At 47.6% G+C, this 23,998-nt stretch overlaps 8 protein-coding genes across 8 annotated transcripts; 2 read left to right on the plus strand and 6 right to left on the minus strand.

Moving 5' to 3' along the window:
• Window positions 1–2,893: 2,893 nt before the first annotated feature.
• Window positions 2,894–4,152, minus strand: ATNIH1004_001370 (oxidoreductase, short chain dehydrogenase/reductase family; the record flags this gene model as incomplete). Its single annotated transcript, XM_033566070.1, has 5 exons — window positions 2,894–2,926; window positions 3,024–3,132; window positions 3,194–3,249; window positions 3,323–3,632; window positions 3,701–4,152. The coding sequence occupies 5 exons, from the start codon at window positions 4,150–4,152 to the stop codon at window positions 2,894–2,896; spliced, it is 960 nt and encodes a 319-aa protein (XP_033431827.1).
• A 1,472-nt stretch (window positions 4,153–5,624) lies between these two features.
• ATNIH1004_001371 (uncharacterized protein) lies at window positions 5,625–7,378 on the plus strand (the record flags this gene model as incomplete). Its single annotated transcript, XM_033566071.1, has 3 exons — window positions 5,625–6,516; window positions 6,581–6,721; window positions 6,792–7,378. The coding sequence occupies 3 exons, from the start codon at window positions 5,625–5,627 to the stop codon at window positions 7,376–7,378; spliced, it is 1,620 nt and encodes a 539-aa protein (XP_033431828.1).
• Window positions 7,379–8,445: 1,067 nt separating this feature from the next.
• On the minus strand, window positions 8,446–10,250 carry sreA (siderophore transcription factor SreA; the record flags this gene model as incomplete). Its single annotated transcript, XM_033566072.1, has 3 exons — window positions 8,446–9,275; window positions 9,429–9,862; window positions 9,919–10,250. 3 exons carry the CDS (start codon window positions 10,248–10,250, stop codon window positions 8,446–8,448), a joined length of 1,596 nt encoding a protein of 531 aa, XP_033431829.1.
• Window positions 10,251–13,445: 3,195 nt separating this feature from the next.
• TVP15 (TVP15 family protein) lies at window positions 13,446–14,045 on the minus strand (the record flags this gene model as incomplete). The annotated part of the gene is made up of 4 exons (XM_033566073.1): window positions 13,446–13,618; window positions 13,678–13,767; window positions 13,838–13,953; window positions 14,026–14,045. 4 exons carry the CDS (start codon window positions 14,043–14,045, stop codon window positions 13,446–13,448), a joined length of 399 nt encoding a protein of 132 aa, XP_033431830.1.
• Window positions 14,046–14,802: 757 nt separating this feature from the next.
• On the minus strand, window positions 14,803–15,874 carry ATNIH1004_001374 (uncharacterized protein; the record flags this gene model as incomplete). The annotated part of the gene is made up of 2 exons (XM_033566074.1): window positions 14,803–15,116; window positions 15,187–15,874. The coding sequence occupies 2 exons, from the start codon at window positions 15,872–15,874 to the stop codon at window positions 14,803–14,805; spliced, it is 1,002 nt and encodes a 333-aa protein (XP_033431831.1).
• Window positions 15,875–16,155: 281 nt separating this feature from the next.
• On the minus strand, window positions 16,156–17,487 carry ATNIH1004_001375 (FAD-dependent oxidoreductase; the record flags this gene model as incomplete). Its single annotated transcript, XM_033566075.1, has 5 exons — window positions 16,156–16,875; window positions 16,942–17,045; window positions 17,104–17,207; window positions 17,260–17,397; window positions 17,456–17,487. 5 exons carry the CDS (start codon window positions 17,485–17,487, stop codon window positions 16,156–16,158), a joined length of 1,098 nt encoding a protein of 365 aa, XP_033431832.1.
• An 853-nt stretch (window positions 17,488–18,340) lies between these two features.
• ATNIH1004_001376 (OTU domain-containing protein) lies at window positions 18,341–19,920 on the plus strand (the record flags this gene model as incomplete). The annotated part of the gene is made up of 3 exons (XM_033566076.1): window positions 18,341–18,575; window positions 18,684–19,111; window positions 19,171–19,920. 3 exons carry the CDS (start codon window positions 18,341–18,343, stop codon window positions 19,918–19,920), a joined length of 1,413 nt encoding a protein of 470 aa, XP_033431833.1.
• Window positions 19,921–21,203: 1,283 nt separating this feature from the next.
• ATNIH1004_001377 (uncharacterized protein) lies at window positions 21,204–23,752 on the minus strand (the record flags this gene model as incomplete). Its single annotated transcript, XM_033566077.1, has 5 exons — window positions 21,204–22,652; window positions 22,723–22,827; window positions 22,882–22,908; window positions 22,968–23,532; window positions 23,598–23,752. The coding sequence occupies 5 exons, from the start codon at window positions 23,750–23,752 to the stop codon at window positions 21,204–21,206; spliced, it is 2,301 nt and encodes a 766-aa protein (XP_033431834.1).
• Window positions 23,753–23,998: the final 246 nt, after the last annotated feature.

Raw genomic sequence — 23,998 nt, forward strand, 5'->3', positions numbered from 1 at the left:
GGCAGTAAGAACTTACGGAGTACAGAGAGAGTATATCAACATCAACAATTCGTCCTACTCTTGCAGGTCAATCACAACTATGCGAGGATCAGCATCCTCCGAGCTCCTCCATCCATACACCCTTTGTCTGAATTGCATCATTTCACTTCGGCTCTAGAGCTACTGCATGAGTATGGTTGATCTTTCTACATCGGGGCCCTTACAACACTCGTTGCTCACCCTAAAGCTGTAGAGGGAATATTCCGAGGCCAACAGTCCCAGGATAATTTCTCCATTCACATCTAGATGGACAACATCTCGCTTTAGAGTAGTGTGGATCGTGGGAAAATATTCCAATGCTTGACTTTTCAATTTCCTCCGCCATGCAGAAGACTAACTCCATACATGACATTGTGGATTATCGAGGCCTGAGCAAGCCCATACGAACGACTAACAATCGCCCTAATCTCTAATATGCGGCCAGTCCACATCCCGACTTCATAACGTTGAACCTTGGGACGGCAAAAGGAACCGATTTACTGTTGGTTTCCAAGAGTGACGATCGCCCTGTTTGGGGAAAGCGTCACAACTTCCGTGCTTGGCATTTCTAGTGTGCGTGGGCATTAATAGTTTGTATGTAATATGATCGGCCCCTACTTTTACTAGTTTGGGATAGGCTGGTCTTCCATACAGATGTGCTTCTCTGCCAGTTTTCCATGCATAACAAATGAACACCAAACCATGGTCTAGTAAAAATAGGTTGGTGTCATCCCATCTGTTCCATAGCAATTAGAGGTATCATTTTCCCGTCAACACAAAAGGAAACAAAATAAAGAATCCATCCGAAAAGGGACTATAACCATGCGCATTGGCCTTGCCCAGAGACAAATCTTACATGATAATATCTCGTATAGGCAGCTCTCCCGCAGCTGCGGTAAATTGCCTCCGCAGAATTATCCAGCCATTAGCTAAACAATCTAAAATCCCTGAACTAGTCCCATGTCCCCAAAAAATAAAATAAAATAATATGACACCAAGGATAACTCGGTCATACCATGGTCGGGGGTATAACGCTTATACTAACTGGCAAGGTAGTAACGTACTCCACGACCGAGCCGCGGATTTTTCTGCAATCCTTTCATAATTTTTGAAGCTTTTCAATCACAACGCCGTTAAATCAAACTGTATAGTAGTTGAATATATAGCTATGTACTAGGACAATTTCTTATAGTATGTCTAACAATCCCGCCACTGCAGCGTGCAGGAACTCGCTGGCGAGGCCTAGGTGTAGGCTCATCAACCTTCTTATTAAACTGCGTACCAAGCTTCTGAAGATTGTTTTGACCATTCTGCACGGATAAAGAAACATTATCGTTTGTAGTAGCATGGTTCCTTGCCTTCTTTACTTTCCACTCATTTTCAGCCCGCACAGCCTTAATTCCTCGTTAAAGAAGAATATTTACATTCATATCCATCTGCGCGTCCTTTTCAAGATGGTGGGTATGAGACATTGGACTGCTACAGAGCTTTCTTTTGTGGGGGCTTCTCTGCATACTGCAGATCTTGCAATCTAGGTGATGGGGATTTTGAGGTGTTTGAAAAGCAGAGGAGATTGAGCTTTCAAATTCAACTAGAGGTGATGTTGGTGTACGAGTTGAAAGCTAATCTTTTCAAGAACCGGTCTTTATTAAGTAGCATAAGACCAGCTCCTGTAAAGTAATTGCATATATTTCTCTCAATAAAGACTGCTGCGCGTGCAGAGATCGAGAAAATCCTGTTTATCAATATGATTATTTCCAGCTACCGTCATCTGCTTAGTTAATTTAACATATGTACGTATAGGCGGCCCAAAAACCTCAACATCCAGTGGTTGAAGACAGAGATGAATGTGGAGGCATATAAAGACAGATAATCGCATTCTCCTTGCAGAAAGCAGTTTGCAGTTTGGTGGCTAGAATGACATCAAGAACAAGCAGTCGCATTGCACCAGTTGAATTCTGCCTGGTTCAAACGCCTCTTTTAGCCAGCAAAGATCTATTTCATTTGTTGTCCAGCCATTCTCGTTCTTTGCAAGTATCCAATCCGGAAGAAGTGCAGGTTCTTGATACCAAGCCACCTGATGTTGTTTTGCCTTTAAAATAATCACTGGTGGTACAGATACACCCATTGAGCTCATGCATTCAATAACTGCAACCTATTCGCGACTTCCCTAGATAACTGTACGAGTTCTCTCCGCTCAGCTGCATTAATAATCTTAGAGATTGTACAGAGTCTCATAGCAAAGCCAGTTTCATCAAAATTCCAGATATTATCCTTGTGTATGCCATGCTCTTGAATAACTTCATATACGGTCGCAAACCACTGGTTTATAATCTTTGAAGAATGTTGATCTAGGGATGCAGGAAAATCCACAGTTCAGCGGTATCCGCGGCTCGGCCGTAGAGTACGGTAACTTGCATACTGTATAATACCCAGCTTTGGTGGAGCTAGTATTCATTGCCCCTTTTCGATTTACATCGTGGTCCGGAGGGAAAGTTCCATGACGTATCCAATATCTTCTTGGGAGTACAGTGCTAGATATCGCTGTCTGGCCATGGACTACTCTGAGTATACGGAGGAGGCTGTCACGCGAAGAGCATGATGGCCTTGCATGGGGTGGATATTCAAAGCCCACATTTATGGCCGTGGAGGGCATTTAGTGGTCAGGTAGGGAGTACCGAGTAATTATTGTCTAGGTGTAGATTTAACTATGCTTTTGATTCGATGTGAATCACATGTCTCAATTGTTTATGGATACCATATTGAAACGTATTATCTATCGGGAGGAAAAACAAATTTCTAGCCAACTCGCTCCTCATCTTCATCATATTGTGTATTTGTGTTTAGTTGTATATATCACCACTGGTATGTGTGTTTAATTCTTGCGGTGCATTGTGGTAGGTGACGCCTATAGATATACTTAGAAGTTAGTACTGAATCTAGTTCCACGTGCAAGAAACCAATATAGTTGGGTCTGACGATGCAGCTTCTCTGGAGCAACTGACCTGGTGACTGGGGAAGATCAGAGTATCTGCAATCACAACATTTTCCGGTCGGCCCGCAGTGAAAACAACAACTTCAGCAATGTCATCCGGTGTGAGTGGTTCGCAGCCCCTGTAATACTCTGTCAGTTCTGGACAGACAGAGCCTATGGAGAGGTTGTTGGCAATCTTACGCATAGACCGCATCGGCTTTGTTCTTGTCGCCATAAAATCGGACAACGGAGAACTCCTAAAGTAGATCGATCATCTATTAGTCTCTAGAAGACCAGAACACGTCACAAAGAGTACACAGGGGTCTTTACCGTTTCCACCTGACCCGGGTCGATCTCAATGATCCTGATCCTAGAGGCGACAAGCTCCTTTCTCAGCGCGTCTGTAAAGGACCGGATAGCTGCTTTCGTAGCGCAATATATGCTGCCTCCTGGGTATGCTTCGCGTCCAGCAATGCTACCAATGTTGATGATATCTCCACGACCCCCATCGGCTCTCTTCTGGAAGATGGGGAGGATGGCTTGTGTCATATTGATCAGGCCGTTCACATTGGTGGAGAACATGACATTGATGTCCTCAGGATCGATCTCAGGTGCCTTGGCGACGCCCCTCACAAGTCCACTAATTTACTATTAACTTGCCAGCCCTCGATCCAAAGACTGCGGTCAACCATTAACGGCTACACTCACGCATTATTCACTAAGACATCGATATCCTGGAATTCAGCCGGCAGGGACAACACGAAGTTCTTGATCTCTTCGGCGTTGCTGACGTCCAACTTCACCGGCAAGACCTTGACACCATCGCCGACCTCATCCTTTATTTCCTGGGCAACTTGGTTCAAGGAGTCGATGCGTCGTGCCGTCAGGATAAGCTTCAGGTTTTTGGATGCGGTGCGGGCGAATTCCTGAGCGGTGCTCTTGCCAATACCCGATGATGCACCGGTCACGAGGATTGTCTTGCCTTCAAGGCGCTTGGCCATCGCAGTCGCCATTGTGCGTCTGAGGAATGCCGGTTGGATCGGAGCCGTAAACGAGTTCGTCCGAAGGGGAGAGAATGCGGAGATTGGTCCCGCTGGAGACGAAGAGGTGAAGCGTCGAAGAAGTCCAATGGAGTTACTGCACGCTCTCAGATACTTCATAAAGACTGTCTTGTCTTGTCTTGGAAAGGAACGCGGTTAAGAATAGGACGATTCTCGAAACCTCCGAGGGGCCCTGGATACGACTTAAATCGTTGATGATAACGTGCGGGGAAAGGGGCGCCGTGATTCGGCGTCATGGCCGTGGGGCCTCCCCGGTTGAAGGTTTGGCCGATCGGACTTCCATCCGAACATCTATGGCGACTTCTCTTTCACTCTTTGCGAATATCGAATAAAAGTTATGCATTAGCGTGTTCAATGAGGCTGACTCTTGTTCAAGCTGGGATTCTTTGATGTTGTCGATTACCCGATCCTTTGTTATGTCATTGCATCCCTTCTTTGCATTAAGCTTCCTAGCTAGCAGTCTATATATACACTAACTCCGTTTATTGGTACTTATTGGTTGGCTTTATGATATTTCTTAAACCTACGTACGAAATACTCTTTATGACCATTCAAAGGCACTGTATTGTGTCTTGTTCCGGTATAAATTCCGAACCCTCCCTTTGACCGATTCAACAATGGCATTCGAACTTGAAACGGTCGAGGAAAGGAAAACCGTTATTTGGAGAATTCCTTTTGCTCTCAGGGTCCGTGAGCACCAAACCAATGATATCTGTGGAATATGGAGCGGCGTTTCCGAGTTCTAAATGGTCGATGGGCTTGGGTTGCCTAATGTGACGGGAATGTGGTATGCAATGAGCAGTCATTGGGATTAGTTGAGTATAAGTCCATATCAGTACAGTTCCATAATCGTCGTGAATTGATTTAAATGAACGTTGTTAACTCAGGCAGATCCAAAAAAAACAGGTAGATACAAGACGCTTTTTAAATGATAATAGCTAGAACTTTATCATTTCAAAACATAAAAATTATTTTTGAAATTGCATAGGATATTTAAGAGTACTATGCTTGCAAATAATTTTTCAATGCTGTTGTGATTACAAGAAGTTGACGAGTTCCAGATTATGATGCCGCTGTCTAAGACAAAGAGGTCCTTCCTTTGAGTTACAATAAGAACATCTAGTACTTTCCATTGTGACAATAACACAGTATATCCCACTACAGTAGGATTCCTTGGATCATTGTGCAATTGTCTTCTTTGCTGCTCCCATTATACATGCAAACAATAGAAACTTGTCTTCCCACCGATGACTTTCAACTTCATCAGAACATCCCCATTATCTCGGATGACGACAAACTACTATTCATGGTTCATGCAAGCAAGACGTCATTATGATAGCCCTACATATAACAGAACACCATCCTCGCTATGCATCAAGGTTTTCTCCTTCTACCTTCTCCTTTTTCCTTAAAAAGTGTCATTTCACAATCCACAGACACATCTATTTTCTGACAATTCTGTCTGCCTTAACCACATCGTACTTACCACCACATCGGATTGACAGCAAGTTTTCTCCTAGTAGGTAGCAGGTACTAACACTGGATTATCATAACTATCAGTTGACCAAGCAATGGAAGATCTTCTGAAGCCCTGTCATTTTGACTGGGCAGACGAGGATGCTTCCGAGGACTACAACGCCAGTGGAGACACCACAGAGGAGCTGGACGTGTCCAACCATCGAGAAGAAGAATGGCTGGAGGCAATAGACATAACAGACGACACACAAATCGATGAACCGGAGGCCATAGCAAACCACCCCTTGCCATTTGACGGCGCAGATACGAACTTGACAGGAGGTTACAACTTCTATCGAAGCATTAAGACCTTAGATATTAGAGAGACGATGCTTAACGTTATACAGGAATTTGCCTACAGGAACAGTTGGGTGCTGTCTGCCGACGGCGAGCGAATCCATCATTTTAACTGGATGGGATTTCCGGTTTCCAGATACAGCGGAACTCCTCCTGAAATATCACTGCTTTTTCAACTATCCGACCCGAAGGCTCCCCAGCCCGGGGATGAGCATCGTTTCCAGTCGATTTTCAATCGGGCACTTAGGTACATTGACCCCGTGATTGTCAATCTTGAGAACAGTGCTAAGAGTGAGGGTCTAAATCATCTGATGCGTTTGAAAGGCTACGACCTTGTCCGCTTTACTACCGGCCGGGTCACGAAATTCTATAGTCCACATGGCTGGTGGATGAATGATGATCGTGGGAAGGAGGAAAGGACTTCTATTGATGATGGAATCCTTGAAGTCTACATGGATGAGAGACTGATTACCGGCAACGGATTCGTGAGACTAGGCAACATTTCAGACCGCTCCCAGTGGGAAGAATCGAGGGACGAGAACCTCGATAACCCCCCTAAGGCCAGGAGGCGGCATTCTAGGTCCAGAGACAAGGCCTTTAAGCCATCACCCTTACGACAGGTGATGACAGCTGAAGACCTCCCTACAACAGGTAAGACAACAGGAAAGGCAAAACCGACATCTTTTCCACGAATGCCATGCGCTAACTCATGTAGATACAGAAGTCGAAAACGAAGGCCCTCTGACCTATGCGACTCGAACAAACTTCCCAGTATATGCCCGGTACCGTTCCACTGGGACCATCGAGCAATACTCCAGTACAGCATTCACGGCTGATGCTGTTCAATCCCGCCAAGGTAAGCGCGCGCTTCCGCAACTCTAGAACTGCTTCGAGGCTGTTCATTAACCACGACTACAAATCAAAAGATGAACGCCATCCTTCGACAGCATTAGATAATTACTTCGAATCATCGAGTCGGAGCTCCTCTCCTCCTTTATCTATATCTACAGCTCGCTCTAGCTCTCCATCAACTTCGTATTCATCGTATCTCCGATCTCACAACTACGAAGTGGATATCACAGAGCCCTTGTATTCCATCGAAGAATCTCATAGCGAGGCAGAATACCATACCGAACCACCGACCAGCTCCCCTCGTCATCTCAAAAGCTGGGGATTGATCCCGGGAAACCCACTAAAAATCGACAACTGGCGAAAAACTTTACAACGCACTTTAAGCACCAGAAGAATGCACTTTGAGTTGATTTCCAATCCTGGGTCTACCCAGTCGACTCCACCACTGGAAATCGAAGTGCACGACGAAGAGGAAGAAGACATTTCACCAACGGCAAACGCTCAATCAGGTAACCGGTACTCCCATTCTATCCCTTTCATCCTACCAGATTACTCTCCTCCGGATGTGGAATCGGAATTGGAATCTCCGCCGACACATTTAGATTTATCTTCGCGAACCCGCTTTGCTGACAGATTCAGATCAAAGAGCCACTCTCTTTAAAAGAAACTTGGAAACGGAATTTGCCGTTTGTCCCTCTCGCTGCACAAGTTAAAGCAAAATAGATAAAAGTTCTGGATATGTCATGTGCGGTCTGATGTATCATGGAATTTACGCTGAGGAAAATGCCCTGCAAAAGTTTGACTACTTTAGAGCGGATTGTTATATGCTCTGCATTGGATGGTACACAATTTGAGCCAGATAATATTGGTCGCTACTTTGAATAGTTACTAGGACTGGGAAGGCAGCATGTGAGATGATGCAGTTCTCGCAGAAGACAAATATGATTTCCTACATAGATTACCAGAATATAGGAATATCAAACAATGTATTGCTAGACTGTTTACTACAAGTGTTTACCTTGAATAAATATACAGTTCTAGTCAGTGGAGATTGGTGATGAATACTTGATTTAATATACAACTTTTACTCACTCTCTAGCTGTACCCTGTACTCTGTTGAGGAAACCAATGTCTTAGAATTATATTCAATGCACTGTAAAAATATCAAGAAAACGATAAACACCATAAACCATGGACCAATAAGGCTTACCACCAAATCAGTCGACGTCTATCCTGCTCAGTCTACTATTATCCATATAAGATTAAGCAATGAATTATACTACACCTACCTACTACATATCTGACTGCAATCTTCTGACTGCAATAGCATACCTAATAGAACTAACTCAGTTTAACATACATCCGAGATCTATCTATCACCCATTCAACACCGTTGCAATCTAAACGAGCGCCAATTCCGAAATTAAAGTTCAATCCTCACATATTCTGTGATAAATGAGAAGAGAACAAAACCAACCCTGAAAAGGAAATCCGCCCTGTTAATATCTTTTCTGATAACCCGCTGATCCCGCCTACGCTTGGTAAACTGGAAAAAAAAAAAAAAAAAAGAGGAAAAAAAAAGGGGACTTTTCCCAAAGCATTGCACAAACCCCGTACAAATAAATCCAGTGTTTTGAAATGGTATCTCCTCAGGTGAACAACTGCGCCGGGTGTACTAATTGAGAAAGATGAGCAAAAGAAAATTTCGTCACGTCACGTTGTGTTGTATTATTGCGCTCCTAGTTCCGCCAGTTCTCGTTCCTTCGCTCTCAGCATCTCCCGCATCTCTTCGGCTTCCCGCTGTAGTTTCGCCCGACGGTCTTCCCGGAACCCATCCAGCTCTGTCAACCCGGGCAAGGGCTGTGAGGGTGGGGGTGCTAACGGCGGCTGATGGGGGTGTTGCTGCTGACGGCTGAGCGCCGCGAGAGAGGGGTCCAGACGCGACTCGTCATGGCTGCCGGGATGATTCAGAATCGAGGAAATGGAGCTGAGTCGTGTAGGAGGGGACGGATTGATCGACGACATGATAGGAGGGAGCTGGTTCGACCCGGACTCCAAAGTAGTCGGCACCGCGGCTGCCTCGGCGGACGACGCAGTTTCTGCCAGTGTGCGTTTCTTGGGGTTTGCTGGGTTCGGAGAAAGAGACCGTCGACCGAACTGGGGTACGGGTGAATGGCTAGGCGCGATACGATCCGGTTCTAACAATCGAGGTGGTGGAGGATGGTGGGGGAGGGAAACGGTTCCAGAGCCAAACCCTGTGAAATCGACTGGGGGCGGTGCGAACCCAAACTGTCTGTGGGTGTGTGGTGACACTCTGTCGGCCGACATGTGATTGTAGTGGTCCATCGGTTCGCTGCTGTAGTATCGATAGTGGTCTTCATTGCTATGCGCCAGCGTAGCTGGGGACGCTTCTGGGGACGCAGAGGAACCGTTCGACGAATGCGTAGCTCCGGTTGGGGAGGATTCTCGCAAAGCGGGCACAACTCGCTTCCGCCGCTTGATGATGGTCTTCTTCATTGTGGTAGGCCTGTAACATCCATGTAATTTGTAATAGAGCCCTAATGTGATGCTTAGTTGGAATTCTGGGAAACTGCAGAAAAAAAAAAAAAAAAAAGGCATACCACACGCATTGCAGATAGGATGCCCGTTCTCATCCCGCCGCCACAACGGCGTCACCGTTGTCCCGCAATTTTGGCATGAAACCAACATACTGCCATCAGACGTCGTCGTGCCGTTCTTAGCCGGCACATCGCCTTCAGGTAAGGGTATCGGCTTGTCGCTAGCTGAATTCGTCGCTCGGTTCCAAGCATGCAATGGAACGGTGCCTCGAAGAGTTGACTTGTAGACTCGATTATTATACGCCGGGCATCCATCACAGCCCTCGGCGCCCCCGGTACCATTGCAGTTTCCTCCGCCAGGGCATGACCCCGTAGAGCCATGACATCCTCCCTCAGTCGAGGGAGCCGGGGGATCTTGCTGAGGATTAGAGGACGGTTGGACGCCTGATTCCGGACTTGTCTGTACACGGTTGCGCTTGGTCGGTCGCGCGACATTTCGGGCTTTCAAATATAGGCCACACGCATTGCATATCATCGCGCCAGTTGGTGATCGTCGCCATAGCGGAGTGCTCTTTGTTCCGCAGTTACTAGATCTAAGTCAGTTTTGCATTGACTGGGGGGAGACGAGGAGTGCAAGACTCACCTGCAGGAGTGTCCGAGAAACGAAGTGTCCTTCTGAGATTTCGGTGATGACGATGACTTTTCCGATACTGGCGCGTTTGCCATAGTTTCAGAGGACGGGTAAGGTGCCGGTGTATCCACCAAGTCTTGTCCCCTGCGAGTATGATCGGCCTCGAAGCCTTGCGTTCCAGTATCATCACAATTCCGCTCCACGGGATGCTCCCGGCCAGCCTGGGCCGACGAGATCAGTTGCTGAGCAGCATCCAAGTCCTCCGCCGAAGGATGTCGCGGAACGACGTCGGGATTCCGAGGGAGCGATCGCACCGTCTCCATCTGCGGCATAGAAGCTAACATTGCCACCAAGTATTCAGTCGGAGCAATCAAGCCTCCTTGCTGCTATCCCCCGACAATAAAAGACGAGGGAAGAACGGCGAACGCCCGGAGACAGTGCGGTTGAGTCGAGATAGTCGGTCGAAATAAGGGGAAAACGAGATGGAGAAGGGTATGTCGCACCACAGTCGGGGGTTGTAATGTATGGTATCACAAAGTCAAAAGTCGGTCAGGATGACAGCGCAGGAGAAAAAAAATTAAGAAAAAGAAAAAGAACGACTAGATGAACGCCTGGCTGGAAGGGTGAACCGGTAGGTAAATGCAGCTAGTGATACTCCAAACCCAACCAGGGGGAAGAGACGATGATCCCTGACAGCGATCCAGAAAAACCGGGGCGAAGTAAGGTTGAAAGCGCAGCGATCAGAAGGAAAAAGAAAAGTGGCACTAAAAAGAGAGTCGACTCGAGGCACTGGATGGTCACGCGTCTCTAGAAAGGGTCGTTCTGTGGTTCGATGAGGCTGAAAGGTGGCAATGCGGCGTGAGTTTAGGCAGACACGCTGGAATAAATCAGAGAAGTGGACGCAGGATGGGGGAATGGCAATAACAACAATCAAGAGATTTAAATTTTAAATGTATGACGAGGATGGTTTGGAGAGGGGGGAGTAGCAAAAGAACAGGGGAGGACGCAGCAGGAGATAAGGGTGGTTGTTAGGGGGAAGTCAAGAACGATCGGCGGCGATCAATCGAGCGGTGGAATGTCGGATCAGATATGATGTGGAGGACGGAATGAAGAGGGTATATATGGCTACCTAGGGGGGAGTGATGCAGCGTGATGCAGTGTAGGGAAGGAGGAAGGGAGAAAGAGTGTGAGTGAGTGATATATCGATCCGAAAGATTGATTGATTGATAGCGAGATAGAGAGATAGAAGGAATGGAAGGACAGAGAAGGCCAAAAGTGGGTAATGACGATGATTTTGGTGAAGATGACTGGGTCCGACCGGAGGGATATCGTTGCTTACCAGAATTGTCACGGCGGGATGCTGCTGATGATGCTGATGGTGATAGTGATGGTGATATTGCCTCAGTGGTTCCAGTCTTATCGAGTTCGTTATCGATCTCCCAGGGGATCTACAAACAATCAGTCCTGTTTAGAATTGCTCCTCGGTCGGGCAATTTTCTGCCTCTGCTGTTCTGTGTTTTCAGTTCAATAGTGTCAATCCAAGAAAAGAAGTTGGAAATGTGAATCTGGCCAGAGAGACAGGTCGGTAATACCATCGATACTACTGGATGGATGGAGGATCAGTAATATCGGTGGTCTTCCGTTTGATTCGACCGTCTTTTTTTTACACCATCCAAACCGGTGGATTCTCTTCTTGTCGAGGATACACTCCAGTCTCCAACAGATTCTAGGGCAATTCATCATCCATCCTTCTTCTGCGTCTTTTCTCCCCAGATCGTATCATCTGGGATCCACCGCTTCCTCATCCGGACTAGACTAGTGGGTCTTTTAGAATGCACTTTCCCAAAATAGCTCTTAGCGCGTCTGTGCACAAATAAGCCTGATTCTCGGGTTTCCGATTCGCTGAAAAACTAGCAAGGATCATGTCAGCAACATTTCTGCCATACCTATTGGTCAACATGCCCTGCACTTTTGCCATCCGCGGCATTTCTAATCCACGACGGTTGACTGCTCGCAGAGGCGTTGAACTTGAACTTGAATCGCATAATCTCCACTCTTCCTTTCGGCATGGTTGGACCGACCCGTCACGCCTTGCCAGACTCAGCAATTATCGTGTGAGTATCTTAGTCGAGGCTTCGCCTGATCTATGCTAAGGCCCTCTGTACCCCTTTTTTTTTTTTTTTTTTTTTATATTTTCGCTGCCTAGCCCCCTTTCCTCAGAGGTTAGCAATTTGCTAGTTATTTCCTGGCTGACGAAAGATTCCTTTGATCTATCGTCCTCTTGATTGGTCCATTGATTTGGTTCAGCGAGTCTTCCGATTCGTCTTTATGCGCCTCTGTTTGGAGAGTACGATTACGACAGTGTCTAGTAGTGTAGAGGGCATACAATAGAAGTAAGACTCTAGAATTATGACTGAGACGGAGACAATGGATTCGGATTCCACGGACCTCCTCTTGTCTTACAATGCCCCCTTTGCCGTCGGTATCCGGACTAAAGTATTGGTCCAGACTCCATGGTGTAGGACGAATGCATCAATGCGTAGTACTGCTATGTCATAAACAACTCAGTCGTATCATCGTATGAGTCTCGACATAAAATAGTTCCGATCTCTATGTGGTATAGTCCTTCGTAAGTTGATGAACATCTACATTGCCTCTCTTGGATCATCCGTTGTTTTATAACTCAATAACTTGGATTGCTTATCGACCCATTCCAATAGTTCGGGTGATCCGTAATACTATTCCGTACTTAAGAGGAACATGATCTATCTGGATTAATTCATTAATTAATCTTACTATTTTTACGTCTACCTTGTACATACAGAACTCGTCCTGATTGTTTATCTCCGATCGGCAATACTCCGAATCTGTCAAGTGTCAAGATCATTATGGTGTGGCCTTTGTTGGGCTTTCCTAAATGCGGACTACGGCAGATCTAATTGGAGCCGGGATGTGATCAGTCATCCACAAACCTAATCAATCTAACCATAAATCAATTATGCCACGCGGCCAGATCGAATGGGGTGAGAAAAACACAAATCCCCTTTCGACCATCGCTAAGAATAGTAGTGAATTGGCCCTCCTTATAATACAAGGCTCACATTGCAAATGAAAAATATCAAACCCACCATGCCATCTGTGGTGGTTTGGGGATGGAAATTTGAAGGACCTCCCGCAAAGAAACAAAAAGAAAAACAAATGTGAAGACTATACCAAAGCCATCCCACCATCCACGGGCAAATAAATCATGAGATCGCCCGATGCAGCGCATCGTTGGTAACGCATCGTTTCATGACCCATGGGGAACAAACTTCCAATCGAAACCATCGTATAGATATTTCCTTTTTTCATCGCACTCGTACATCGATCATCCATCGCAGGTTTCTGCTGACGATTCTCATGTTCTACTCTGCCCCGTGCTCCATCAGTATCGTCTTCGGTCAAAGCGAGCAGTTGGTCGAGCCGTAGCGTAAACCAACAGAGGATCATACGGTCATCGTACAGTCCCAGTTGATCCAGAGCGAACCCATAATCCACGTTTAGACCTGTTCAGCCCCCCAACTCTGATCGGCCTCGCGCATGTTCGAAGGGGGCTCAATGGAGGGGACGAATTCGAGAGCAAGGTATCCCACGCCGATGATTCCGACAATGGAGCCCGCGATCTGTTGCAACACGTGGTCGTGCAGCATAATACTTCCGACAAAAATGTAGACTAATCAATCCGGTCAACAATCCAATGAACTGGGCGCAGAGCAGGGAATAAAGACTTACAAATACCTCTGCCAAGGAACGAGAAGAGGAAGGACGCATAACGGTAGACATAGTCGGGGACGTTGGGCAGGAATTCCAGCCCACCGACCACTAACAGCAACGCAGCATAAGTATCATCACCAGCTATCAACTAGCCATCGAACGGTCCTGATCGACTTACGGAGACCAAAGACAATCACATATGCTCCAACAATTATGGAGCCCAAGGACGGAGGGAAAAATTGGGCGATACCACCCAAAACCATGATCACGCCGACGGCGATGTTGATGATCCGGCTACCACTTGTTAGCTACAGCTGGGGCCTGCGCAGCCTTTCAGAGCGCTCATGGGGTCCAGATGTGGCGTACAAGATGTTAGAGAGGTCCATTCTGATGATTATCGGAGCAGCGGCGAGTTCTCAATGCTATGCAATCGATCTTCCAGTTGGGTAGGGTACGTAAAGTGGGTTCTCGACAACGGAGCAGTAAGAGTAGTGTCTGAACGAATGTAAATGTCAGATATAATTGTATCTATAACCGTTGCTCGACTTGAAGTGTGCTTTCTCAACAAGAAGCAGGCTGAGAATGTCGTGGCCCAAGCTCCGTTTGGTAGTTACCTAGGACGAGAGAATGGAGTAATGTATGTCGCGTAGCTGGCGAGAGCTCGATTGGATGGCGGCCAACGGAAGGCTGGGAGAATGAAAGTCACCTTACAAACCCTAGCACCCAAGGGACAGCAAAACAAAGAGTAGGGAACAAAATGTGCAGAAAATCAAGGAGATGGCGAGGCTCAAGCATCAAGTTGTGCCGTCGCAAGCAGCGGGCGGGTCTGCCAAGAACATCAACGGATGACTCAGCATGCCCAGTGCGTACCTAGACATTTGAAACGGCTTGCAAGACACAAAAGAAGATATGCTGTTGAAACCATTGATCTAATGCTAGGGAGGAAACGAGGCTCTTTATTCCCCCAAAATCTATCTTTAGAGCCATGGGCGATCTGGGATCACCCAATCCAATGTGGAGATTTGATACAGGAATTGGCATCCAATACCGATCGACAATGTTTCATTTCAATGGATTACATGTACTGTTTTCGGCGGTACCTTCAATACCAATTCTTAACCATGAACATAGAAATAGAAAAAATCACACGCCCAAGAGCTCCCCCTGTTGCTTCTCCAGTCTAGCTGCAGACAACCCATTGGCGAGTCTGCTCATTTTCATGGAATCTCTGTCTAAATCCGCGAAAATTGCATCCAGATCCGTGCCGATCCCAACCTGCTCAGCCGTTTGCAGGCTTCGTGTATCGACAAAAGGTGCAATATCAGACCAAACACTCTGGACATTGTTAAAAAAAAGATCAACTCCCAGATCACCGAGTCCTTTGATTTCTTTAATCAATTCCCGCGTTCTAGCTCGGTCGTGATGGGCCTCCTCCCAGAGATTGTTCAGGTCTCCATCTATATAGTTCCCCCAGAGTCAGAATCCGAACCGGCAACAGCTATGGAAAGAAGAAAATATAACACCTACCATATCTCTCATTGACTAAATGTGCCAATTCTCCTAAATTCGTCGCACCTTGTTCTCTGTACCGATTATATCCCCCATCCTGTAGCACCCCTGTTCTCTCCTCCCAGCTACTCTCCCCTAACTTCCGGATATCCTGATATCCCACCTCAATCACTTTATTGACAGCTCGCTGCGACAAATCACGCGAGATCGGCCTCGACTTCAACATCGCATCAATAACCATCGCGAGCACGATGTCCGCAGACGCCCGGAGCGGCTTCTCCGCCATCGCCGTACCATCAAGAGGAGCCCTTCCGAACCGCTCAATAACCCTCTGCACTTTCGCTTCGTCTATGACGTCTTCTTCGCGTCTTTCGTCGTTTTCTTCCTCGTCCGGTTCGATGTCTTCGTCTTCGTCCACCTCGTCGACGTCCTCTTCTTGTCCCTCGTCGTCACTTCCTTGGCTTCTCTCATAGTCGTCTTCGAAATCGTCTTCTTCATCCTCTTCGTCTATGCTGTCTTCCTCCACAGGCACTTTAGACGTCTTGGCTGTCTTGCTCGGGGGCTGCTTTTCATCACCAAAGTCGGGACCTCGTCCCGAGGTTGCTGAGAGGTATTCAAGGCCGCTAGCATCTCGTTTGCGTTTTTGGGCTTCTGTCGTTTCGTCGGTTTCGGGGTATTCCTCTACTTCGGGGACTTTATACTTCATTTTTTCCCTTGGCATATTCTTTCAATGATATATGTATAGCTAATCCAGAAATTGAGATCAATTTTAGTTTTTACACACACACCAAAGTGGGTTGGGTAGTCTGGAGTATATTTTGAAATCGGTGACGTCGTGATGATGGTAGGACCCGCTTCTGGGCTGAGCACTACTTTGAATACAGAACTCGACATAATTGAATGCGATCCAGTGATTTGGGAAATCCTATGCACTATGTACATATTCTAAGACTTGTTGACTCACAATTTAATAGACTATCCCAAAAACTACAACTTGGCGCTATCCCGTCGCTGAAGGGCCTCTGCCACCAATTTAACCGCTTCCATAGCGCATCCATACGAAGCTTGGTATCCAAAGCCTCCGTGACCGTAATTATGCACGACTGAAACTCCATCGATCTTATCGATCTCTATGCGGGGTCCGCCGTCGCGGACGGGACGTAATCCAACCCCATGTCTGATAATATCCAACCCCTCAATTCCTCGTCCTTTGCTCACTAGCTGGGGACGGAGGGCAATTGCACGTTTCATAATGCGCACCGCCAGATTCGGATCCGGCAATGGATCCCACTGATCCTTCTGGTACGACCCGCCGATAACTGTCCCGCCACCGGCAGCGCGGGTCATCATATACACTAACTCGTCCTCGGCATCATCTGTTCCAGAGATCGAAACCATAGCACCAGGGTCATTCCGCACTACTACGACTTGACCCCGGTATGGGTGGAGCTTGTCATCGTTCACTCCGCCCAACTTCTTCGATGAGAGACCGGTGCAGTTGACCACCAGATCGGCTTTCTTTCCAGAGTGATGTGCATTCGCTGCCTCAGCTATGTGCTTGAAGACTGCACGCTTCAAGACCACACCGTTCTTCCGGCATTGGCCCACAAGCCACGGTAGATAAACCGCTGTGTTAATGCATACGGAGGTGAAAGTTGATGCATTGTCGACTCCAGGGGAGAGTTGGTCATCGGGTACTTTTTGGAACTGGGGAGACAGGTCAGTCAGATTGGAAGTTGGGGGGGCTCTAGATGGATGCATAGAACAACACACATTGGGAACGACATCTTTATACCCAGGATCCTTTTCAGTTAGACCAGCGAACCATGCTCCTGTTTGAGACATTCGGTCCTTTTGACGATTATATACGACCGTATCTGTTGTTGTTCCGGTAAGAACTTGGGGTCACGATCATGCATTCCGTTCAGACCATACCTTGGAAATGGATCCCAGCATCTGGCTGGGTCTCTACCAGCTCCTTCAAGACTGGCCATGTTTCACGTTCCCATTTGGCATGGTTAGTTCCTGCTTTACCCGTTCTAGATGATGGGTGAGTACTGAGTCTACAATGATGCTGGGATTCTACCATACGGGAGATAGTTGGCTCCAGCCCACGGAGAACAGTATTCGATATCATAGTCTCCGGGCATGTGCTTTGAGACGATTGTGATCGAATTGGAGGCATCCTTGGATAGTAGATAGGCTGTTGTGAGTCCAGAGACCCCAGCTCTAGCGCCTTGATGTCAATTCGAAGTCGAGGACTTGTAAGCTTGGGTATTGGACTTACCCCACAATCACGATGTTATTCTTGGTGGACATATTGGTTTGTGGTTTGCTCCTAGGACAGTAAGGTGGGGAAGTGATGGAATGTCAAATGATCGCTCACAATTTGAGCTTCAGAGAAACTGTGAAGAAAGTGAAGGGTCAGATATATAGGAACCTAGATAAAGGCCACGGACTGCAGGTACGCCCGCCGGGAAAGCCAACAAAGCCGGCGGGAATGATTGGAGGCTTGTGCCGATATGTTGAGTCCACTCTGAGCGGAATGCAGATCGATGTACTTACCATGAATGTATGGAATACAGACGGTATGGAACTGTATGTATTTGTATGGCGGCGTAACTGTCGGTATGGGATGTCATATCGATGCCCACACCTGCCTATTCTGGAGGTATATATGTACGGACCATAGGGACCCTTATTCCCCCTTGGTCGCTCTACAAATAGGAAGAGGAGGTAGGGCTGAGCTATCCCCAGTCTGGGGAAAAAGGGACTAGCCACTTACCAAACCAGCTTTTTATTCCAGGATCCTCGGCCATCTCAGTAGGACAGATTCTCCAGCTTTACTCCTTTCGTCATCACGGAGACGGGCCTCACGTGGCATCCACCAATCACCGCGCCCATGCAGGTTCACCGCCTTCCCTCGGGAAGAAAAGTCTCGCGTTGTGCGTGTTTTTGATGGCGTTGCTTTGCCTTCGAGTAGATCCTGTTTCTTCATCCCGACTGTTCGGTGCTGTTGCTCCTTCTTCTCTCTTATTCTTCTTACCGTCTCCCTCTCCCTCTCCCTCTCTCGCCCTTCCACGTCTCTGGCAGTCTGCCCTCTGCTCGACGAAGCTCTCTTCCATCTTCTTTCAAATGAGGGCCTTTCGTCGGGCAGGGCTACGTTCCAATCATGGCGGATCTTCCCAACGGTGGCAGAATCGTGCCCATAGTTTCGCCCGCCCGTCAGCGTTACGCCCTTACTCCCCCCGATGATGAGGTGGAGGTCAAGGATTCCCAGCAATTGCCACAGCTTTCTGAATCCAGGCCTTCAAAGCATACACGCAGCAAAACGGTGGAGACAGAATGCTTGGAGCTCCCGTGTCTCACGGAGTTAGGGCTATATGCTCTTCCCACCGAGGGTGATGGTAAGCATGGCTCTTCTATGCACCCTCCTTCTCTGCAATTGATTTTTGTTTCTTCCGGAATCTTTTCATTTATTTATTTCTTTCTTTCTTTTGACCGTCAATTTGTAGGGAACTGTCTGTACTACGCCCTCTCCGACCAGCTCTACGGCGACTTCTTCCATGCCGAGCCAATACGCATTCGTCTTGCAGACCACATAGCCGCTAATCGGGATTACTTCATAAGCTTCATGGCAGCAGTGGGTGGGGAGCGTAGAGCTCCCAGGCGTGCTGCCGCATTGGCGGCCAGACATGCTTATTATTCCTCATCCTCTGCTAGCCCCGCGCCTCCTTCGGTCAAAGACAAAGAACGCAGCTTCGATTTCAAGGTTGCAGAGTCCCGGAAAAATGGGGTCTGGGGAGGTGCAGAAGAGATCCAAGCGTTTTGTCAATCGTTCAAAAAAGATGTGAATGTCTACACCATGTATGGGATTCAGAATTTCCGTGACGTCCATGCTCCGGATGAAGAGGAAAGAGATACCGTACACATTGCTTTTCATGTGAGATTCTTATTTCTTTCCATTTCCCCTGCCAAGGACCGCCCTTCTCATTTGTATAGGACTTCCATCATTATTCCTCCGTGCGGCATATCCATGGTCCTCACCAGGGCTTACCGCATATCCCCAAATTCGACAAAACACTCAAAAAAGAGGCGTCTTCGGCACCAAGCACGGTTGTAGACCTGGCCAGTCCATGGAAGATATCGGCGATTCAAGAGGGACTAGGGGGCAAGTATGACCGAGACGCGATCGTCGAAATGCTTCAACAATGTCGCGGCAATATTGACCGAGCATTCATCAATTTGCTTGGCGAAGGCGCCAGCCCACATCCAGAAGTAACCGCTTCCAAAGCGATCATGAAGTCTCGTTTCCAGTCATCTTCTCGATCATCGTCGCCCTTCAGCACAGGGAGTAAACGCTCCGCGGATGACTCGGATTCAGAGGAAAATCCTCGACCCGCCGTTCGGCGCACCAGGGCCCGTGAGCAAAAAAGACGCATCCTTCCTGATGTTACCGTGGGGATAGCATTCCGGGACGATCAAAACGACCTGGTGTCTCTCCGTCTGCGGGTTGGCCCGGGCGATGTCTCCGAGAAGACGATGGCTAAACAGAATATAGAGATAGACGGGAGTTCGGCTGAATCCGCCACAGAAAATTCTAGGCCTGCTTCTAAAGACGCAAAGACCAAGATTAGGCCGAAGGCCGCCACGCCCAGTGAGACGAGTCAGTCAGGGTGTTCGAGCGATGAACGAAAGCTACGACGAAGCCAACGTATCTCACGGGGTCGCAACCCGCCTCAAGCAACTTAACCTCACATTTCTAACCGATTCTATTCTTTGTTCCGCAGTTCTTTGGATGAGATTCCTCATGGATACGAAAGTTACGACCATCTTCATGTACTTGGCTTCAACAGGTTCCTGGGTCGCATTGTCAGCGCGTTGGGGTTTTCTATTCTCCCACTCTAGAGACTTGTGTTCTTATTTTTAGCGACTAGCGATTATGTTTTGTCTCTGATCTTTTACCTTGTTCTTGTTACCTTGAATAAGGTAGATTTTAAACAAGCACCTTTCCCTTTACCCGCACCTACACACTTACACATTCTCTCTCTCTCTCTCTCTCTCTCTCTTTTTCTCTTATAAACCCTCTATTCTTCCATTTCCTGTTTATTAACGGGCGTTACCAAATGGGTGGCATACATTGATTTGATCTTGCATTGGGTTTGAGCATCAAAAGTTTAAACCGATCTGGCGGCATGCTTTTTATCCTCTTCCCCCCCCCACTTTTGAGATCTATTTTCTTGGACGCGATTCTAAATAAAGACCGTCAGTATCAAGCTACGTCAAGTCTTGGAATTGGTCTCTTATCTCAATTTCAGGTTGTTTTTTTAATTCAATCTATGGGTGAAAGACAAAAGGTAAGATGGCTTAAGGGCTATTTTATTTTATATTAATGTTGCTACTCCAGTATGATTACTGTGGACTGGAATAGATAAAGTAGGACCTCTAGAAAATTCGGCATGCACATATATTGGTAGATATAGACATTAGACATTCCATTCCATTTCGGACTTTCATTATTTACTAAGGTGTATTCTATAATTTTCCGTAAGAAAACGAATGACACCGAAATCAAGAGGTATAATATTGTAGCGACAGGGACATAAAAGATGAATGAGTCAAAATGGAAGAAAGACAAGGTTCGTTAGAGAGTGACACAAGTGGTCCCCGCATATGTAAAATCAAGTGTGCAGTCCTTGGTGTGTGGGGTCTGCTATAAAAGGGCGGTTGAATATAAATGAATCATGCAGGATGTCGAGATATCCGGCTGTCTTTATGGACGATGGAAGGATGGATGGGTAGTTAGGTGGATTGATGGGTGGATTTCATTTCAAGTATGGGCTTGACGAGCCACGCAGGTGGCTATGATGGCCGCCTTTATATAGCGAGTCCTTTCACAGCAAGATATTATTCTCCATTGTCTTGCCCTTGATCAGCTGTACTGTGCTTTGCACATCACAGTTGTCCGGATCTAGTCCTTGTGACTCCGTGGATGCTCTCAGAGGGTAGGATAGAAAGAGCTAGCTTACTTCAGCTCAGGTGAGAGATAATGCACGCAGGTATTCTGGATCAGGCCGTAAACGTACTCCCGGCGAGTAACAAAGGTTGTAAAGTTCGTCGACGTAGGTGTGGGATGCCATTTCACCGGCAGTCACAGTCGTGTGCGAAGAAGTACTTCCCATGGAAGACTTGACGGCGGGCTCTGCGAGTTTCGACACATCCACTTTGACTTCCCGACGAACCATGATCTCGGGCATCCGCTTGTTGGTGAGTGATTCCTGCGAAACGGTTCGAACCCCATTCATGGGATTTTTTTTCTGCCAGAATCGGAACTTGGATCGAGTAGGAGAAGTAGGGTCCGAGTCTGTAGCGGTGTCTGTGCTAGAGAGGACGTTCGAATAAAATAGTTCCTGGTTTATTTCTTTGGCGAAGCCACCAGAGTCGGATATGCCGTCGTTTACTTGCTGCTGCACGCGGAAAAGTCGAAGTGGAGTGAAGGTGTAATCCGGGTTCGAAACCTTCGTGTCCAAGGACGCCACGGCACAGAACGGTAGGAGAATGCAGTCCTGTCGAGCGGGCATGTCTGGGCTACGACACGGCGCGATGAGAGGGCGTGCCGAAAACTTGGACGCTGCACTGACATCGGTTGGTAGGGAAGAGGACAGCTTCATCATTGCTCGGACCAATTGCTCACGAAACTCGTCAAGATCCTTGTATAATAGCGCAGCGTCGGACTTCAGCCAATTCAAGCATGTCGATATGGCCCATCCCTCCATGTGAGTTATCAGCTCCAGGTGTTGAATTTGTAGTCGCTGCTGAGTCAACAAAGTCGATGACGGCAGTGGGTTGCCAGTACCCTTCGCGGTGAGAACCTCGAAATGGTCGTGGATTGTAGGACGCATGACGAACGAAATAAGGTGCACGCCTGACTCGAAATTCCGGCCAGACGTGGCGTAATCCCGCATGTCTCGGAGGTGAACCCCCAAGCATGATGTGGGGACATGGATTCGACGAGACAGGATGTCGGTAACGTTCTCAATGCTTGTGAATCGGAACCCTGCTGAGGCCAAACGGGAGGCTTCCTGCTTCTTAAGTTGGCGCACTGTAAATAGTAGCTGACCTTTTCCGGCACGGAGCCGAGAATATCCCATGGCGCGAGAGAAACGCGAATACGGGGCAGACGTAGCCAACACATCATCATATAGCATCCCCAGATCTGGCAACGGCTGTCGAACCTCATCAGCAAGTTCCTGAGCAGCCACGCAGAAGTGACGCTTGAATATATCATCAAAGTCTGGCTGCAGCTCCGTATCCTGATCCGAAACAACGCCCTTAGAGACGTAGTGTTGCATCATGGTCTGATCCGACTCGATACGTGTTCTCATAAAGGGGATAAGGTCCTTGACCAATGGCCAGTTCCTACTTGCTCGGAATGCCCAGAGAAAGGCGGGATGGGTTCGGGTAAGGTCATCGTCGTTGAATGTCTATATTGTAAAAGAGTCTGGTTAAAATTACCCTCTAAAAGTGCAGTGATTGGGATAGAAAGCAACGCACCCGGCCAATGTAACGATCGACGATTTTCCGGCTAGGAAGCAGCGCATGCGGTGTCACCATGATTCGACCTTCAGAGTCGAAGAAGGCACAAGTCAAGACTAGCTGCTGGGCTCGGGATCTTGATCTTCTGCGGGAGCCACTAGCAACTATAGCACATACTGATAAGACGCCGCAAGCCACGCATGCCTGTGTCTTGTCAGCAAACCCGAAGCATTATTTCCATGACATCGTGATTCCAAACTGACCAGGACAGCACAGATGATCACAGTCTGGCTTCGAGACAATTGAGCGCCACGGCGGATAGCTGGGTTGTAATCCTTGTACATTGTCCCGACAGCTGCTGTCCAATGCATCCCCGAAACAGCAACGGCGAGAATGCAGCCACAGAGACCACGCCTCCACCAGCTATCCGTCCAAGTCGCCCTCCATCGAAAGAAGACCGTCAAAGCGGTGGTACTGGCGAAGACGGCGATGATAGCGGCTCCAACGACATTTGCCGGGTGATAAGTGCATCGATAATTGGCGATACCAAGCTGGCCCACGTAATGCATACCACAGACCGAACTGCCGGTCAGCAATCCGCCCATGAAGATGCGGAGATATCCGGCTTTCTCGCTAGTCCCAATGGCGTAGAAGGCTACCAGCAACACCACCACGGGCAATATAAACGAGATACCCGTGAAAGTTACGCTGTAAAGAATTTGAATGCTGGGAAGCCCATCGCCCAGAACAATCGCTCGGTTTCCGATGAAATGCATACACCAAATGCCAATGCCACCCATGGTGACCGAGGACGTCAGTAACAGATACCTAGACGAAAAGGTCAGAAGCTCACGAGCTGGCAATGACCTCGCGGTCAAGATCGAAAGTCATACCAGTTGTACAGCCCCGACCCCGATGTCCGTCGATGAAGAAGTTCCAATGTTGTTGCGCAGCCCATGGTGCTTACTACATAAGACAGAATGATATAGCCCGCCAGGTATGACACCCCAATGTCGTCCCCATATTTGGCGATGTCTACATTCGACATGTTTCGAATGGGATGGTTGATGATCGCTTCACAAGTCTGGCAAGGTCATTGAGAAGAGAAGAGTGAATGATTGATCAAGGAGTGCTTAGCGCATCAGGAGATCTGTGGAGGGCAATAAATCTACAGAATATAAAAAGAACGAAGATCAACAAAAACCAAAATAAAGAACGAAAATATTTAGAGTAATAATAACAACAAAATCAAGCCGACACAAGCAGACCCGATGGTTCACGAGGAGACCTTATA

Source organism: Aspergillus tanneri, assembly GCF_003426965.1.
Source record: "Aspergillus tanneri strain NIH1004 chromosome Unknown AapTan_2_pilon_pilon_pilon, whole genome shotgun sequence".
NCBI lineage: Eukaryota > Fungi > Ascomycota > Eurotiomycetes > Eurotiales > Aspergillaceae > Aspergillus > Aspergillus tanneri.